The sequence below is a fragment of the Semicossyphus pulcher genome, unplaced genomic scaffold (assembly GCF_022749685.1).
Source record: "Semicossyphus pulcher isolate SPU_LCO1_2020_fin unplaced genomic scaffold, fSemPul1.0.p SCAF_21, whole genome shotgun sequence".
Classification (NCBI taxonomy): Eukaryota; Metazoa; Chordata; class Actinopteri; order Labriformes; family Labridae; genus Semicossyphus; species Semicossyphus pulcher.
In genome coordinates this window covers 12,120,464-12,141,051 of record NW_027211695.1, presented here as the reverse complement: position 1 = coordinate 12,141,051, position 20,588 = coordinate 12,120,464, and the positions used below count along the sequence as shown (strand labels likewise).

The 20,588-nt window shown below is 40.9% G+C and overlaps 1 protein-coding gene and 2 pseudogenes across 1 annotated transcript; all 3 read left to right on the top strand.

The window, feature by feature from the left end:
- Positions 1–252: 252 nt before the first annotated feature.
- On the top strand, positions 253–7,151 carry LOC138601164 (up-regulator of cell proliferation-like; annotated as a pseudogene).
- A 142-nt stretch (positions 7,152–7,293) lies between these two features.
- Positions 7,294–8,599, top strand: LOC138601162 (putative nuclease HARBI1). Its single transcript, XM_069672740.1, has 4 exons — positions 7,294–7,732; positions 7,835–7,947; positions 8,028–8,139; positions 8,223–8,599. The coding sequence occupies exons 1-4, from the start codon at positions 7,294–7,296 to the stop codon at positions 8,597–8,599; spliced, it is 1,041 nt and encodes a 346-aa protein (XP_069528841.1).
- Positions 8,600–10,145: 1,546 nt separating this feature from the next.
- Positions 10,146–19,784, top strand: LOC138601161 (interferon-induced very large GTPase 1-like; annotated as a pseudogene).
- Positions 19,785–20,588: the final 804 nt, after the last annotated feature.

Here is a 20,588-nt window from a genome sequence, read left to right as displayed (position 1 = left end):
CAGCGTTTTTATCCACAGGTGTAAGAAAAAAAGGTCTCACATGGCCTCAGCTTTCCTCCTGGCTACACTGTGGATGGAAAGATGGGCAGATGCATATCTGCTAGTCATTAGTTCATCCTCTCGTTTGATTCTGATTTCTACATTTATGGCTGTGTGGACTTTTTTACAATCTCCTCTGAAATTCTTTTCTCAGCACCTTTACCATGCATCATTTGTTCAGTAATGAAATATATAAACAGACAGGCTAAAGCTATGGAGTCCAGGCAAAGCAAAGACAGCACTAGTGACACATTTGATGAAGACTACGATGTGTTCCTGTGGGCTCAAACAATAGCAACAACAGTGCATCAGTGCAGTTAGCATTAACACAGCCCTCCCCTCTAAAATATACTGTTGTCTTTTTTTAAATCACAGACGGTAAGTCACAGTTTTATAGTGTCAATGTGCAAAAATGTGCTTATATCATGTTTTTAAGGTGATCTGCCAGATAAAGTAAAGTAGACCAACTCAAAATAGAAACTGGAAATCTGGGAAACGTCTGCTAAGTTTGTCTGCTGATTCATCTAATGAAAGATTCAATAAAATACATACTGGCTTAATGTTCCTCTCTTTGTATAGCGACTGGTACACCGAGCTGCTCATAGAGGACTTCTACCCAAACGGCTGCTTTGGTTGTGGAACCTAAAAAAAAAGTCAAACATTATGTCTTTTTTGTCTTTTCCTAGTTTATTCCCACCAAGCCCAGATTATTATTATCAGGTTTTCAGACTTTCTCTGAAATGGACCTGCAGATCATTTAAAGTTGATTAATTTTAGGAAGAAATAAAACATTTTTTAACAGCACTTGAACTGGTTCTTTCAACGACGGCTGAAAGTAACAATTATGATTTGTCTCCTAATCAACTGATAAAACCAAATAAAATGTAAGTACATAAATAATTTCCTGTCTCTTTCAAAAGACCCCAAAATATATTGAGTTTAATGTCCCATAAAACAAAGAAAAGTGTTAGGTTGGTGTTTTTTGTTGGACTCTGCTCTGGTTTTTGGTCTGCTCTGCTCTCCCTTTTTTCTCCCTCCCCTTTCTCTTCTCCTCTCCTGCAGTGCTGGTGTGTGACAGGGGGCGTGGCTGGCTTCACCTGCAGCAGGCAGACAAGGCACACCTGATCTCTATCCTCTGCTTAAGCTTGGTTTCGACTTCTCTTCGACGCCAGATCATTCCAATTTATTTGATAAAGCTGACACTCGTGGTGAAGTATATTCTCTTTTGTATTTTTTGATTGTGTTTTCCTGACTCTTGTTTCTCTGTGTTGGCAGGTTATGGTGAGTTGCCTGCCTGCCTGCCTTTTTGCGTGCTCTGTGCCTGAGCGTTTCCATGTGCTCGGTCCTCATGGTGTTAACTCTGACCGGCGAGTCAACGCAAGCCAGCCAGCCTCCCATCGCCACTGCTTGCTCTGAACATTTTTTTGTGTAAATCTGTTAATAAATCTTTTTGTATTTTTCACCGGTGTCCCGTCTCTGCTTTGGGGTCAAAACGGTACCAGGCCGTAACAAAAAGCACCAGATACTTAATTTAAAAACTTTGTCCGGCCTTTGGTTTTATGCACAAAAAACAGTCAGTGTGGAGCAGGGCTGGCTCTGGCCATTTTGGTGCTGAGGAGAGATTTGGATTTGGTGCCCCCTCCCAAATATGAGCATCACCTTATTATCTGGAGATAAGTTGCCATAAGTCTTAGTGATAGCTAAATAGTTTAACATGCCTCGTTTGTAGGTGTAAAACATTACATGTCACAAAATTATACCCTCTTATGGTCAAATAGCAGTTTGTGTCACACAGTGCCAATTTTTTATTTTCTTGCATGTCCTTATGCAAAACAGTTATCCATTACAGAGCTTATTTGTTGATTTGTTGTCTTTGTACAATGTGGGGCCCTGGTAGGAGATCTGGGGGGCTCCCCTGGGAACATTTTCGATAAACAACCTCATTTTTACACATTCTTGGCACCTTAGTAACATTCATTATTCACATCTAAATCAGTGAACATTTTAGATCTAACGTCTGCTAAATTGTATCACTTTGCTGATTCAAACACAGTGTTTTAAGAGTTAGTGGATGGCTGAATAGGGCAGCCATGTGTAAAGAATCAAATCATACTGGAAAGTTCTTCACAGTTCTGACATCATTATTGGACCCATACATGATGAATAGAACAGTGCGGCAGCAAAGATTTGGATTCCAGGAGCTAGTGTGGCTCTAAGGAAATGTGAACCTTGCTCCAGGTTGCCACTAGATGGCAGGCTTACCTCAGGATGGAGATAGAGTTATTGAGTTCTCTCTCACATTCAGGGGCATGAGTTTTGTTTAACATTGGAGAGGAGACACAGAGTGAGCTGAAGGGTTTGGGCGGTCCTCCCCCAGGCAAACACTGTATTTCATGTATTCTGGTGACTGTTTATTCACCAATGATCTGCAGAATAAAGCAACATGTTTAGCTCCGCCTACGCTCTCTGGCAGACCAACTACTGCTGGGTGATGGAAAACGCGTCACAACCGGTCGCCACTTGTGATTTAGTCCCTGAAATTAGCATCAGACACCCAGTCTGTAATAATACTATATACTGCAAATGCAAAGGCTTTCATCAGTGGGCCATAGGCTCTGTCACCATTGTGTTACCTCATTCAGCGATCCAGAGGGACAAAAGAGACATTTATTGAAATGAAAATCTTCAAGATTATTACTTTAAATTTATTCATATGTGATTTTTTTTCAAACTTTGAATTGATTGATTTCATTTCCATTTTTAATTTAAAGCATTTAATTAATTCCATGTTGTCATTATGGACACATTACTTACTTCTGTTTACTATTGAAATAAAGAGACAGAATTGGCGGACTGGCTATGAATGTCTTTAATGTTTCCCGGATCAGAATCACAGCATACAGTGTATAATAACTTCTAAAGTAAACAGAAATATCATCACCTCATTTATTGATATAGTTTTACTATACTTTTTTTTAATAATCATCTTATTTAACATTTTTCTTCATCTCAAGTATTGGGTTTCTGAGTTCAACAAAGAATGTAAAAACAAGACAACAGGTGCAGCTTTTCAATCGAGACCAAGCTGAGGGTTATCAAGAGTGAGAGCGTGTGTTTGCTATTGTGGGGTGTTGCAGCCATTCTGTGCACTGACCCAACACAGGATCTCTGAATAACTGCAGTGATAAGGGTTCATCTTGTTTTACTTTGCAGATTTTGGAAATGTTAAAATAATAATAAACTGAAATTCAGCCACGTCTGTGTGAACCACAGGGCCGCAGTGAGTCACCTTGTAGCAAAGACAAGGCTAAGTGTGTGCTCACATACGTCCAGTCTGATGCTCAGAGACTTTTCAGATTGACTTCACATCTCATCCATCTCGCCACTGTTTAGAAGATGAAACAGTTCATTGCTACATCGCATCACTGTAAGGTCAACACAACCTCCATTACCACAATGCAACACAGTGTGTGGAAGGAAAAAAGGTCAAGACCACCAGTGTGATCTCTACAAGGAGTTGAGGCATCTTATGGTATCAAAGCCATCATGTCTGTCTCACATGTGATCAAGCAGCTACATGTAAACACTGCTACATGTGAGGGGAGCTTAACATGACTGCCCTTATATTTAGTGTCTCAGTAGAGACATTCTGACTAGCCAGTTCCCTACACAATTATATTAGTTATGCCTCTCTAGGCCGAGTCATCCCTCTCATAGATCAGTCCCACTATGGAAGTGTCACTTGATCAGAGAACAGTCCCCCATTTGTGCATTGGAAACAGACCTGCAGTTGTAGGGACACTACTTTGTGCCAGGTTTAAACTGTTCTGGTGGCAGGTTTTTGTTTTTTAATTATGGGACTGCAGGCTGAGGTTAGTAATAGAGATAAATGATTGGATTGACCAAGACATGAGACAGACGAGGATCTGTACCCTTAGGTCAGTGGTTGCCAAACTTTTTCTGCAAGCCCCCCTTTGGTAGATAAAATATTTTCAATTATTTAACATGTCATAAATGCACCTCACAATGGCATTGTTGACAGAGGGAAGTTTGCTGACTGTTGCTTCATCAATCAGAAGTGAAACCACAATAGCTGAGGGTAGTATTAATTCCTCATAGTGTTCAGCTTTTTACATGAAGCAGCTCTGTAAGCTACTTTATAAGAGGCGAGTTGAGCATTTGATGGCACAGATGCAACTTTATGAAGCCACTCTGTTTGGCATTAAAGTTGAACAATTGCAGTAGCGATGTGCACATGTGCAACAGTCACGTTGCAGGACGTGCAATAAGAGAAATTGACTCATGTAAAGCTGCTACCTCATTGCTGCTTGGTGCAAAAGCAAAACTCGCCATTTTCAATTTTTTCACGACACATCTACAGGAAAAGTCTGTCTGATATCATATTAGTGCAGCTCTTCAGCAGAGCACACAGAGATGTGACCGCTGTGCAGCAGTCTGTGTCACCTGCCTGTAAACTGTAAAGGAAGCACCAAACGCTGCTGCCACTGTCACACGCAATGTGGGCTGGATGATCGAGGCTTTCAGTTACGCCAGGCGGCTTAGTGTATTCCCGTTATCAGCGGCACCTCACCGCGGTGATCGTTAAAGCAGTGGCCACATAAACGGAACGTTCACAGAGTGGACATGCGCTAAAAGTGTTTATATTTAGCGCACACCGCATAATGGGGGGGCTGTAAAAAGCTACTTTGAGGCACACCAAAACTGTGGTCTCTCGATTACTCACCGTTGCACAGGTGAAGCCGAGGGAGAGATCTAGTAGTTGTGACGTATAGATTCATCGTCAGCCTTGATTATCTGGCAGTCCTTTGACAAAGTGGCCATGCTTTGCTAGCAGTGCAGGACTGCGTGCATTGTTTTTATTGAGCCATGCCACGCTCCCCTTGTCGTTACTCCGGGGGCCCCCTAGGGGGCGCGCCCCCCACTTTGGGAAACCAAGTTTTTTAATAAAACAGCGGAGCAACCAGTAGTTGACGTTGTAAAAGGTGTAGTTGAAGGGGCTGAGCTAACTAATGACATTTCTGGTAACTGAAAAGAGCGCCTCCAAATAGTTTTTACCAGCTATGATTCAGTTAAGCAAGATGGAAGAGGGCCTCACATTGGTCTTTGCCTGGGGCCCTAAAATCAGTAAAACCGCCCCTGCATGACTTGTTCTTATCTGTAAAAAGGCCTTTATCTGTCCCATTCTGATGTTAATGGCCTGACTTTTTACAACCGTCCAAATATATATTACCTCTTTAAACTTTGCACTTGTATCATTTCTCGACAAGAAAACGGTTATTAGATCCTGAATATAACGTTAACTTTAAGACGCTGACGTCAGTTTTTATTATCTCATGTTTCTTAATAAAAGCAGTTTTCATTTGTGTTGGTAATAACGCGGAACAATTTACATCTCTCATCTCATGACAAACATAACACAGCGTTGCACCTGGTCAGTAAGTCAGCATCCGTGCAGACTTGTTGGTGGACAGTTAAACAACACACTCCCACCCAGACCCAACTGAGTAGAAGAGCATAGGGTGAGGGTGTAGGGGGAAGTTTGGGAAAGGCCCACACTGCAGTTACCTATAAGGCAGCCTCAGCCTCAGCCATTTGAAGCCTTTATTTGTTACATTGAGACTTTCCTCGTCAAAATGAATTGATTTTGAAATACACACATTTTTTCTGCATGTCACTTTTATTATTATTATTGTATAAACCATATCATGAGAATATTGATTCATGATTCTTGTCAGAAAAGCAACATTAACATATATTTAGGAGTAAAGCGAGCTGAAGGCTTTAAACCTCAAACAACATTCTGTGGTAAAAGTGCAGCAAAGGAAATGTCTCGCACTAAATGCAATCATTTCTACACCAGCAGTATTGGGTAAAATATTTTACCACCATTCCCAGCTGTCCTTTTCCAAATTAAGATGCAAGTTATCAGTAAATCAGATCTGTAAAACTTAAACAACATTAATTTGTGAGGTTAAAAATGTAAAAAAAGTAAAAAGAGGTTCTAATAGGCAAACTCAAGGCTACGGGACAAAATGTTTTTCTAACGCAATTGTAAATAAAGAGGAACCAACCCTGCAAAAAGGGCCCTCTTGGAATGCAGGGAATTATGAAAATTTATTGTTGTACACTTCAATGATAAGCTTATGAAAACAGTAGCCAACTGATTACTGTAATACAACATCTGCTTTTTATGTGCGACAATGCAGGCCTAAGTGTTTGCCAACTCAACTGAACTGGTTTTTCTTTCCAATAAATCACTTGAACCACTGAATTTACTTACTACTAATAATAAACCACGTGGTCAGGAAACGATTTCAACAAACCAACACCACAAGGCACAGATCTTCTTGGTCGGTAACTATCAAAGCCACCGATTCAGTATTGATGCTCTGAAAAAGGTGGCAAACAAGCTGATCCTGAGGAACAGCCACATCCTTTTGAATACAAAGCAACTGAATGATGCTGAATTTGACAAAAAACTGCGTGAAAAAGTCATCGATGTAGTTGAGAAGTCAAAGATGAAGATGCAAATTGATCAGATGGCTAACATTGCCTATGAACTGGGAATCTGGGTTGATGAAGACTGACAGGAATGCCAGACTGCCAAGAAACATGCAGATGCCATCACTTCAAAGATTCAAGATATCCTCCAATACAAAGAAGATCAGCTACCTTTGCAAGGGGAAATATGGAAGGAACTGACTTGCTTAGAGAAGGAAGAGTTTCGGCTTAAAAATCTTGGGTCAGAAAACATAGAAAGGTACAAAAGTGAACTTCAGAAACAGAAAGCAAAACTGCAATAACAACAGAACTCTTAGGACATGTCGAATGCAATGACATGTTTCATCAACGCAATATCAGCACCAGGGACAGAGAGGTGTTATTTCTTGAAATGGATGAGAATGAACCTCACTAATCTGTCTTGAGAGAAACTGTCTATCCTCAGGGAGGCTTACAAAAACAAAAACAAAAACAAAAACAAAAATTCTGAACATCAAACAGAAACTGCTGGTGTCCTTCTACCGCTGCTCCATAGAGACTGTAATGACATACTGCATGTTTGTGTGGTTCTCCAGCTGCACAGCAGCTGACAGGAAAGCGCCCCAGAGGGTCGTCAAAACGGCCCAGAACATCATCGGCGTAGCAAAGTTCTGCCGTGTGTTATTTAAAAAAATCAGTCAGTAGGCTTATATTAGGCCATAGGCACAGTAGGTGGCGACTTTTTCCACTAACATGGCATGTCCGTTTGACAACGATCCCGTGGATGAAGGTGCAGCATTACTGCGCAGAGAATTAAATATTCGTCGGGAGATTGTTATCAGACCGCGCATAGATGTTCTCGCATTTCCAGACAGTTATCTTTTTGAGCGGTACCATTTCACGTCACAGTCCATCATCTACATACACAACCTAATCCGTCCTTACATTTGCAACATTACCAACCGTAGTCATGCTCTCACATCCCAGCAGATATTGTGTGTTGCGCTGCGTTTCTTCGCAAATGGGAGTTTTTTGTATAATGTTGGAGATGCAGAGCACCTGAGTAAGGCAACTGTATGCAGGGCGGTCAGAAAAGTGTGCCTCGCTCTGAAACGGCTATTATCCATCTTCGTTGTTTTCCCTGGACATAAACCTGTCAGAGCCATCAAGGAGGAGTTTCACAGGATTGCAGGTGAATGATGTAGAGATCCGTTCAATGAATTTTAAATTATATTCTGTTAATGACATTGTGCTGCAACCTCAGAATGGGATTAGTCATTTTAATTTCTTTTAGGATTTCCCAGTGTGATTGGCTGCATAGATGGCACACACATCCCCATCACGGCTCCGTCACATAATGAAGCAGATTATGTGAATAGGAAGTCAATTCACAGTATAAATGTGCAGGTACATGAAGATTGACTACTGTTTCGAAATGTTAAAGAGTGCATCATAGTTCAACATCTGTCATTCTCTGCACTGTCAAGATCATATGTGATGCTGCATACATCATTTCCAATGTGGAGGCCAAGTGGCCTGGGTCTGTTCATGACTCAAGGATTTATCGCGAGTCTAACCTGAGCAACAGACTGCAACGTGGTAAGCAGCCTAAAGATTTGCACAATATAATTCACTTGTCTTCCTCATTTAATATACTCTAATGTATCCACTATACATTACAGGAGAGTTTGATGGCCTTCTGCTGGGTGACGGGGGTTACCCATGCCAACCTAGGCTGCTGACCCCTTACCCTGACCCTGAACCAGGCCCCCAACAGAACTTCAACCGGGCTCACTGCAGGACGAGAGCCCGGGTGGAGATGACCATAGGCCTGCTGAAAGCCCGTTTCCAGTGCCTACGTCACCTTAGGGTGACCCCTGAGAGGGCCTGTGATATTATTGTGGCATGTGTTGTTCTTCATAATATTGCCACTATTAGAGGAGAGCAACACCCTGCCCTACAAATCGAAGACCTTGATGATGACCCCATCCACCTGCCAGCTATGCAGGACGGCAGAGCAGTCAGAGACACCATATGCCATAACCACTTCAGAGACTAATCATCACCATCATCACCACCACCACAGCAGTCAAATAAAGACATAATACAAATTTCATTTGGTCTTCTTTATTTCCTACAAATACAAGGGCTAGTTTAGTTAATGTCCCAATAGTTAACATAATTAACATAATTCAGCTGTGACCATGCACCTACCTCTAACTTGTGCTCCAGTATTTCAATTTCTAGGTCTGCCCTCCTAATCTGGCGGTCCAAGTATTGTATTTCTTTGTCGGTTTTTTGAATTTTTTTCAGCAGGTGAATTTTGTAAATGTCTTTTACTGGTAACTGGGAAAACATAAGGACATTAAATTATACAGTTACACATGAATTCCACAGAATGAACCTCTGGTGTTTACTGAACATCCATCTCACTGTGTCAATCTGTGCAGTGGAAGTTGAGGGACCCTCCTGCTGCTGCCCAGCCATGCCCTGTTAAAAAGGATGAGAATGTGTTAATACTTCAGTGTAGGCTAAATGTCACACTCTATATTCCACCAGAATGTTAAGAAATGTGAATGAGAAGAGAACTATCAGTAACATATCAAGATGTTACCTCTATAGGCCTTTCTGGATCCCCCTCTGTAAAGGCAGCAGACACAGTTTCCTCATACTCTTCTTCCTGGATGAGTGATATGTTTCAGTATACTTAAACTACCATTTGGCAAAATATTTGGAGTATTGCCTACTTACAGTTAAAAGGTATGTTGTGGCGTGAGGGGGCTCCACCAGGCAGATAGCACCATCAGAATCTGTTTGGACAAAAGGAAAAAAAAAGACATGAAAGGGAAATACATATTTGTATGAATAGGCTTAAAAAAGGTATATAGGCCTAGGCATATTACATTTTATAAAGGCACTTGTGTCTTGAGGGGTGGGCTCAGAGGATGAGCTCCCTCCAGGGATTCCCTCAGCCACTGGCCTTCCTAAATTCTGGCTAAGGGCCAGCTTCTCTGCCTCCGTTAGAGGTGGCGGTGCTGGGCCACCACCCGTTTTACGGGCATCTGCCTTCTTTCTGTTGGCTGAGTAGAAGTCTGTGCTAGTTTAAATAGGCTTAATTATTTAACAGAACATGATATAGATGAGAAGACATTTATGTTTGTGAAAACAGCATTATGGTGGGGATAAAACAACTGCACAGTCAAACAGCCACTTAATATTTACTTTACAATGTAAAACATGATCAAAATGAGGTACCCCCATGAGGTTATGCCGAGGTCTTACCTGTTTGAACAATATTTTTATATTTCATCTTAAGCTGCTGCCAAGTGCGCTTCTCCCCCGCGGGATTGCACCTAAATGAAATAAATTAATAGGCTATCATTGAAGCAGTTTTCCCCTGTAATATTATTGTGATTGCAAAGGACTACATTTAAACTTACGCATTGACCCGAGCAGCAATGTTCTCCCACACCGTCTCCCTCTCTTTTGCAGCTGCAGCGGTCTTGCACTTCCTTCTAAAAACATGTTCAAACTCGCCGTATGAGCGCATTAAAATGTCCAGTTCAAGTGGGGTGAAAAACGCAGCCCTCCCCTTCCCTGTTGCCATGGTGACTCGTCGAATCGGGGCTCCACTGATGCTGTCTTTTTATAGTTGTGGTGCACGCGCTTAACTCCAGGTGAAACTACTCCGAGTTGATCAAACTAACTCAAATCAGCTGTTCTGGAACCGAAAACTCAGAGTTTTCTATCTCAGAGTAGATCAACTCAGAGTTCAGGGTTAGACTCAGAGTTTGTTGAACCTGCTTTGTGAAACGGACCCCTGTACAGCTCTCGCAACCTCCATAAAGCCCACAACATCCTCAGAGACCCCTCACACCCCGGTCACCACCTGTTTGAACTACTGCCTTCGGGCAGAAGATACAGGACAATTAAAACAAGTACAAACAGGTTAAAAAACACTTTTTATCCAAAAGCAATAACGGCACTTAACTGCAAGTAATGCACTTTATTAGAACTGGAACAAGCCCTGTGTGTGTGTGTGTTTTTATGTGATATATATATATTTTTATATACAGTTTTTTTTAATGTTTTATGTGTTCTTATCTGCACTAATAAGGATTGCACTCAATTTCGTTGTACATGTACAATGACAATTAAGATATTCTATTCTTTTCTATTCTATTGGTAGTCACTGTTCTTGGAGTTCAGAGTACAGGGAAGTCTACTCTCCTCAACACCATGTTTGGAGTACAGTTTGCAGTCAGCAGTGGTCGATGCACTCGAGGTGCCTTCATGTTGCTCATCAAAGTCAATGAAGACATCAAAAAAGAACTCAAATGTGACTTCATCATAATCATTGACACCGAGGGCTTAAAGTCACCAGAGCTCGCAAAACTAGACAACAGCTATGAACACGACAACGAGCTTGCAACACTAGTTGTGGGGTTGAGTGACATCACAATCATCAATTTTTTTCAATGGAGAATTCAACAGAAATGAAGGACATCCTACAGATAGTCGTGCATGCATTTCTCAGGATGAAAGAGGTGGGGAAAAAACCTAAACGTCAGTTTGTTCACCAGAATGTGGCAGATGTATCAGCCCCTGAGAAGAACCTACGAGAAAGGGAAATGCTCTTGCAGCAGCTAAATGAGATGACCCAGGCAGCAGCCAAAATGGAAAACAAGGAGCAGAACAAGTTTCACTGATGTCATGGGGTACAATCCAGACACTGGGAACTGGTACATTCCAAGTCTCTGGAATGGAGTTCCACCAATGGCACCAGTTAATGCAGGATACAGGGAGGCTGTTTATGAGCTCAAGAAGAACATGGATCACAAGCCTGTGGAATGCTGTCAAGAACGAAAACTTCATCTTCAGCTTCAGAAACAGCCTGGTGGCTGATGCATACATGAGGCTGTGTACAGAATTCAACAAATGGGAATGGGAATTCAAAAAAGAAATGTACTCCTGGACAAAAACAGCAGAAATAAAGATTTCTAACTTTGGCAGAGTGAAATCTGAGGAGTCTGACATTGGACAGTTTCTCACAGACCTGAAAAGTGAAGCATGCTCAGTGCTTTCTAAATGGGAGACAACGCTTCTTGATAATCTGGCAAAGTACTTCAAGCAAACAGATGGCCATGTCTATCTAGTTGAAGCATACAGAGAGGACTTTGCAAACAGTGCAAAGAGCCTTCGTCGAGAAATTGAGAGCTCTGTACATAACCAGCTCACAGCAGCAACAGTTGTCAGAAGGAGAATGACAGAACTTGATAGAATCAAGGTGAACCACACAAAAGAATTAGAAGGGAGAGTACGTGCATTGATTGAAGAATGCCGTAAGAATAAGGTCAACATGACAGACAAAAAGTTGGATGAAGAATTTGACAAGATGTGGAATAAAATGGTGAAGGAACAAGTCCTTTACAAACAAGAGGCCACAGATGTCATGGCAAGTGGAAGTTACTACCTGAGAGACAATCTGTCACGTAAGGGGAGTCTTGCATGTGAACTGATAAGTAAAAAAAAACTGCCATATTGTGGACTGATGCCTTTCAAATATTCAGCTGAAGGTTTTAACAACAAAGTAAAGCACACGTTCAACAAGTTCTTCAGCATTGAAGACCATGTAATGGCTCTACGAGACAAAGCCGACCATGTCATAATGGATTGCACACAGTTTGTGAAGGGAAAAGTGGAAAGTAAAAACAATTACCACAACACTTTCGTCTAGAAGATCCTACACAGGATTGATGAGAGGCTGAAAAACATCCAGAATGTTAAGGTAGAAATAGACTTTGAGGTGTCTCTGAAACAGCACATCTGCGGAGCTGCTGCCAGAGAGTTTCAGAAAATGCATGAAGAGTTCATTCAAATAAATGATCCCTACAGATGTCTCAATCAAAACAAAGAGAGGTATATGAGCATTATGTTCAGACATGGATACTCCATAAAATGCTAGAACTCTTGTCGAACGAGCCTTCATCAGAGTTTGAGTATCAACATCTCAGGTCAAGTATCGACAGGATAAATGATGCAATACGCCAGCTCAAGCACAAGAAGGTGGCAACCTGCAGAAACTGATTGATGGTGATTGGCACCCTTACAAGGAGTACACCAACATTTTCCCAGACTGGCGAATTGCACCAGATAAAAGCCTTCAGGATTCAGACTACTGGAAATACGTACTGAAAAGGTTCAACTCCAAGTTTGCTGAAGAGTATAATGCAAAGCCTGCTGATATTCACTGACACTTGGGAAGATGTCACCAAAAAGCACGCAGAAGAGAGTCTCAAGAGGTCATTTAATGTCCCATGTGACGCTAACATTTCCCTCCAACTAGTACTTATAGAATACAGAGGTACACATCCTGCTATCATGGAAATTTTTTGAGCCGCAGTTTCCACTTACAAGTAGGAAAACACAAATGGTAACATATTTTGAGTGGGATGAGAAGGCTGAAAATATTATCAGTTCAGAGAGACATTTTACTACTCAGCTTTAGCTCTATATTTATGTTGATCAGGACTGTTTTGGGAGTCAGTGCAAATGTGAGGACACAAGCAAACAATGTTTCCAGTTTGATTAAATGTGAAATTATGATTTTGTGTGACAGATGTATGCTATAATATCACCACTGAAGAGATTGCGACCACTCAAAGCTGCTCTAAGTCACATTCACCCATTCACACACACATTCATACACTGATGGCAGAGGCTGCTACGTGTGCCCAACTGTCAATCAGTTATCACATTCATACCCATTGGCTATGCCCCCGGGAGCAATTTGGGGTTCAGTGTCTTACCCAATGACACTACCACTACCACTGAAAAGATAAACACACTTAATAAATGCCAAAAAAGTGACAGAAAAAGTGTTTTCCTTTTATCAAGTCAGTTATGATATTCTTAATTTCCTTTATATGTTTGTGATCTACCCAATTATAAATGTTTTGCGTTTACTGTTATATTCCTGTAAGTTCATAATTTAGAACCAGTTTGTCATTTTTTGGTGTGAAGTGTTTGATGTATTCATTTCTTCTTAATTACTATGTGTAATTCTTTAAGATAATATCCTTCATTTTATATTGAGTATTGTCAACATGTACATTACAAAAAATCTGGGTCAGTTCAGTTTCATTCAGTTCAATACAAAAGCTTTTTGGCTGTACGTTTAAAGAACAATGTTACCATATCATTATGTGATTATTATTCCTTCATTCAGAATGAATATTATTTTTGTTGCTTCTCTGAAGTTTCTGTTTCTTGATATTTACACATTAAAGGAAATAAAAGATGATTCATGTTTCATGGTGTGTTATCAACATGTCTACTTTACTTTCAACTGTAAACCAATAAAGCAGCACATCGACTATGAATGTTTTCTAGATCAGTATCGCAGCATAGTGTATGATAAGTTCTGAAGTAAGCTGGCTATTAAGCCGGCTATTATCAGTGCTTTTAACTGATGAGATGTTTCCATAAATACTCTGTTAACACAGTCGCACAGATCATGCACCTCAGGTTTATCAGAATATTTAAAGCTTTAACAAAAACAGATTGGGTGTTCATTTTTGTACCTAAAAGCCCCAAACAATGAGCATAAATGCGATACTCATTAAAAAAATAGCAAATGTTTGAGACAGCATATAGGGCTTTCTGATCAGAAATAATGATGCTGCAGGATACCGTTATATTTTACAATTTGCATTTCATACATACATTCAGAAAAAAAGTATAAAGATCAACAAGAAACTTTATAATCACAAATATTTTGACACTGATTCGTACACTTAAAAATAAACAGATTTAAATGTCTTCCAGGTGTGCAGTATGTCTGTTTTAGAGTCACCAATGAACTTCACGAACATGTCTTTGGACCGTGGGAGGAAGCTGGAGAGAACGCACGCATGCACGGGGAGAACATGCAAACTCCACACAGAGAGGCCCACTACGTCCAAACCAGGGTTCAAACATGGAACCTTCCAGCTGTTAGACGACATCACTAACCACTGCACTACCGTGCAGCCTGGAAAAAGAACAAACCAAACTAAATATTACTAAATACCTTGCATCTTTTTTCACCCTCACATCCTCTCTATCCTAAGGTGTGAGAACAAAAGGCCTCTCTTGGACTAAGCTTTCCACTGGCTACACTGTGGACGGAAAGATGGGCAGATACATATCTGCTAGTCATTAGTGCATCCTCTCTTTTGTTTCTGTTTACTACATTTATGTCTGTGAGTTTTTTAGAGTATCCTCCGTAATTCTGTTCTCAACACCTTTTCTATGCAGCATTTGTTCAGTAATCAAATAGAAAAAGAGAAGCTAGAGCGTAGGCAACGATAAACAAAATGAGTTACTTACTTCTCCAATATTACGATGCCGGCTACAATGTGTTCCTGTGGGCTCCAACAACAGCAACAGCAGCGCATCAGTGCAGTTAGCATTAATACAGCTCTTGAACTTACACTGAGCTACATATAGTTTGACGTGGCTTGTAGGTGTAAAACATAACATGCCATAAAACTAATGAAAATGAACTTCATTTCTTTGTGTCTTATTCCCTCCAACTTGGGATACATGGACAGATGTGAGGAAACCACAGGAGGAGAAGGCAGACAGACAACCATTCACGCTCATTTACACACGTTCTGGCAACAAAGAGTCAACAATTGACCTAACCAGTATGTCTTAGACTGGGAGGAAGCTGGAGTACCATGCAAATTCCTCATGGAAAGGTACCTGTCAGGATTTGAACCAGGAATCTTCTTGCTGTGAGGTGACACTTTTAACCACCACACCATCATGCGAGCAAATTGAGATGCACAACTAATTCCAACTGTAGGAGTATATTTGTGGATGATGGAGCTGCAAGTGTAACTTCAAGACTCCAATTGTTGAAATAGAGCACTGCACTCAAATAGCACTGCTGTTTAAAATTATAATCAGAAGGACCTCAAACTTTTGAGGCCAACGGGGTTCACAGATACTTTATGTGTCCAAACTGTCTCAGTGCAGATGTGTTAGAGTGTAACATGAAGTGCATGCACGCCGACTATAAAAAGCCAGCATTAATGGAGCCCCGATACCACGATTCACCATGGCAACTACAAACATAAAGAGGTCATCCTACTTCACACCAATGGAGCTAGAAATCCTCATGCGGACGTATGGCGAATACGAAAATGCATTTTGCAAGAAAAATAACACGGCTGCAGCTGCAAGAGAGAGAAGCAGCGCAGGAAGAAATCGCTGCTCGAGTGAATGCATAACTTTGAATTGGTGTATTAATTTAATATTGAATCACGACTGGAATAGAATAGAAGATAAACTTTATATTAATTTAGGTGCAATCCAGCAGGACCAAAACGCACATGGAAGCAGCTAAAAATGAAGTATAAGAACATCATTCAAACAGGTAAGGCTCAGGCAAAATGGGCTCATGTCTGAACCTCACTTTAACCATATTTTAAATATTAAACAAAGTAAATATCATTCAGTGGCTGTTTTTGTGCCGCTTTATCCCTAACATAATGCCGATTTCACATACATTTCATTAATTAGGCCTTAATACATTTATATTCTGCTCAGCCAACAGAAAGAAGAGAGAGGCCTGACAAACAGGTGGGGGACCAGCACCACCACCTATGACTGCGGCACAGGAGCTGGCCCTGAGCCAGAACACGGGGAGGCCGGTGGCAGAGGGAATCTCTCGGGGGAGCTCATCTGAGCCTGTCACCCCCCAGGACACAAGTGCCATGATAAGATGTAAGAAATAAAGAGTACAGTCTAAACCTGCAATGCATGTTAAGTGTTGTCTCTATAGAAATAAAAATGAATTGATTGATGTAATGGCCATGGTCATTTGTACTAACAGATTGTGATAGGGTTCTCTGCCTTCTCGAGCCCCATCCAATGACAGAACACCTTGCAGCTGTGAGTAGGCTACTCAATACTCCAGAGATTACTAAATAGAAGGGTAAAGTGTTCTAAAACCTAATGCTCATCTCAACAGGAAGAACCTCCGGAAGAAGATGAAGACACCCTCTCTGCTGCCACAGAGAGGCCTACAGAGGTAACACGTTAAAATGATATGTTACTGATATCTAGCGTTATCTTCCCATTGACTGCTCTTTAAGTTCTTGTGTTGAACATTGTGGCATGTAGCCTACATTAAAGTATGAACAGACATTCTTATCCTTTTTAACATGGCTGGGCAGCAGGAGGAGGGTCCATCAGAGTCAACAGCACAGGTGAACACAGTGAGTCACTAAATGCCAGAGGTTAATTCTGCATGACCTGTATGATTTAATTTCATCCTTATGTATTCCCAGTTACCTGTAAAGGAACTGTACAGGAAGCATCTTAAAAAAATAGAAAAAAACAATCAAGAAATAGGTAATAAATGTTAGGTTAGGTAAATGTTAAAGAACTAAAAAACTTGTCTTAAACAGCAAAATGATTGTGGCAGATGACATCTCTGACTGCCCTTCCATCCTACATGTCAGCTGCAGGGATGGGGTCTTCATCAGCCTCTATTTGTAGGGCAGGGTGTTGCTCTCCTCTAATTGTGGCAACATTATGGAGAACAACACATGCCACAATAATGTCACAGGCCCTCTCAGGGGTTACCCTGAGGTGACGTAGGCACTGGAAACGGGCTTTGAACAGGCCTATGGTCATCTCCATCGAGCTCTCGTCCTGCAGTGGGTCACGTTGAAGCGCTGCTGGGGCCTGGCTCAGGGTCAGGGTAAGGGGTCAGCAGTGTTGGCCGGCATGGGTACCCCCTGTCCCCCAGCAGATAGCCGTCAGTGTCCTGTAATGTATAGTGGATACTTTGAGTGTATCAAAGGAGGGAGACAAGTGAATTATATTGAACAAAGCTCTAGGCTACTTACCACGTTCCATTCCAGACAGTGGCTTTGCTGAGGTGCTCCGCATCCCCAATAATATAAAGAAAACTTCCATTAGCAAAAAAACTTAAGACAACACAAAGAATTCGCTCGGATGTAAGTGCATGTCCACGGTGGGTGATATTGGTGATGTGCGGCTGCAGAAGAGTGTGCAAATATCGCAGTGTAAAGAAAAACAGTAACGCTCAAATAAAAAGTGGGCAGGAAATGAAAAGAGGTTTCCCTCATTTCAGGGTTAACAAACCCGGGGTTTTCACTAAACCCGCTTTCTGAAACGGACCCCTGCTCTTTTTGTAAAGTGTCCTGAGATAACTTTGATTATGATTTGGCGTTATACAAATAAAATTTGATTGATTGATAATTACAGTCATGTGGTTTTGTTTAAATAGGACAGAATGTTCATTCTTTCTGATATGTGATCGATTACTTTGATTTAGAACCTGTTTGTATTATTTTGTGTGAAGCATCTGATGCAAAACATGAATATTCACGTTAATCATCATTCTAGGACGTTTCAAGAACAATGCATGAAAATAAAACAGCATTCTTATGTGATTATTATTGTTTAATTCAGAGTTTACACTTTGGTTTAGTTTTTTGTTTCTGATTCCTGATATTTACATTTAAAGGTATTAAAATGATGTTTCACGCTGCATGGTGTGTTATCAACATGTAAACATAACTTACTTCTGTAAACTGATTCATTAAAGATTGTAATCAGCACAGTGACTATAAATGTATTTTAATGTTTTCTTGATCAGTATCACATTATTGTGTAGAATGACTTCCAAAGTAAACAGAAAAATCTTTACTTCATTTATTATGTTCTTGATTTATTCACAAGTCACACAGATCATGTGGCACAGATTCATGAGCAGCAGTTGGATATTTAAAGCTTTAACAGAAAAAGAGTGGTAGTTAATTTTTCTACTACAAACCCACAAACAATAAAAAAAAAAGAAGCAAATGCTGAAGTCAGCAGGGCTCTCTGGTCAGAAATCATGATGCTACAGCAGTGGTTCCCAACCTGGGGTCCTGGCCCCCCTTAGGGGGGCGCCAAAGATCACTGGGGTTGCACGAGGCTTTGTCTGCACTGACATTGTCAAGTTTAGATTTGCACATGTTAAATAAAATCAGTAAAAAAGCACTTACTTGATAACAAACGTCTGTTCAACTATTAAAAAATATATTTTTTGTGGCCCTCATTCAAATATAGTAGCTACTTTGTAGGCCACACCTCTGTGAACAAGACTGTGCCCATAAAGGAGCGGGCTAGGAGGGCTCAGCCATTCTTAGATACAAGCAGGGGGGGCTCCAAGGAAAAAAGGTTGGGAACCACTTTGCTGCAGGACGCCCGTGTTATGGCCAATATGACAACAAGACAAAATAAAAAAGAATAATAATAAAACAGCATTTTTTAAAATTACATGAGAAGTGTGCAGTGAATGACATCGTTTTTTTGCAAACTGCAACAAAATCAGTCTCAATATTACACATAAAATATCAATACTGTTATTAAATAATCAATATTTTCAATTGAAGTGAAAAGGGGAAGGTATGAATCTGAGCACTGACCTTCGCAATCAGCCATAATCACAATGTAAATACACAATTAATCACAAACAACTTCTCTTTAAATTATAAACAGAATTTATTGAACAAGCAGCACCAATCAAAATCAATGTCACTTAATCGAAAAAATTACTATCAAACCTATACTAAAAGCAGTTATTTACAAAGCACAAAGCAGAAGCACACGTGTATGTGTTGTTAGGTCGGAAAAATGTTAAAATGTACCCCCTTGAGCACTGTGTTAACACATCTGTAATTATGCCCACAAAACCTACAGAATGAAGTGACCTGTTGAATAGGTGTGATGGTTTGAATCATTAGTCCCGTGTTACGATGGATTAATACATATGAGAGTTTAAGCCAGGTTACTCAGATGGATCATACTAAAGAGCACAAATATTCATGAAGGTTCTTAGGCCTCCGTTTAGAGTGTGAAAGGACCTTGCTACATGTTTGACTGATCACAGACATCCTGTCACAACAGGATGTTGTGGTGAGACTGCTGGCTGCGAATCACTTAGAAATAAAGTTCAAGGTTATGGAGAGAAAAACCACCTCCATATAAGGAGTTTTGGTATCTCTTAGAAAGTAACAGTTAAGGCCGCACCCCGAAACTCAAGAGTTGGAGGCAGAGTAGCTGAGAGCAGGGAGGATCTTTTTTACAGGGTGTGGACCCCGCTGATAGATGTGGGTGATGAGTGGCTGTGGACATGGACTTGTCCCTCCACCAATGACGAGGGAGCGGAAGTCTAAACCGTCGCTTCCCTCCATCAGTTTTAACCAATGATTGAAGCTTAGTTGCTAAGGCTAATTTGCATCACATGCACACACATAGCCATAACCACCAAATGTAATGCTTGCAGACTGCAGTGAGCCAAACAGAAAAGGTCCTTGTACAAGCATCAATTTTCTCAATAAATAGATGTGTTTACTGTACTGAATCGTGGTAGTCCCTTCCTGAAATTTTGAACACGCAACGGTGTGTGTGTGTGTGTGTGTGTGTGTGTGTGTGTGTGAGAGAGCAAATGAGTGGGGGTGTATAGAGAGAGAGGACAAGATGGCCACGCCCCCACAAAGGTTGTCGCACCAAAATGGCGGAAAGTCTGCATGAGTTGAACAAAGAAAACGGGTGTGGCCTGGCCTAATAAACTACGCAAGATGGTGTGGAAAAAGCCAAGTTTGTGCTCACGCGAACTGTACCTTCAAGGTGTGTGAGTCACAATGGCGGGTGTGAGTGCATGTGTGTGTTTATGCAAAACAAAGCAGCTCGAACTAGCTGCAGTCAGATTCATTAACTGTAACTTTATCACACAGAAACCCAGCGGCTGATCACAAATCATCAGCTGTGGCACTGGACTTTTAACTGACTAAAGGCAGCTTACTGATCTTAGCGTGGTAGTTCATTTAAAACAACAGCAGCAAAACACAAGCATAAATGGGACACTGCAAACTCTTAAAAACTGTCTCTGTTTGATCCGCGTGGAGCTGATTGCGCGCTGGTGCAATTAAAGTTAACTTGAACAAGAAAAATGACCTCCCACACAACTCAAGTTGCTG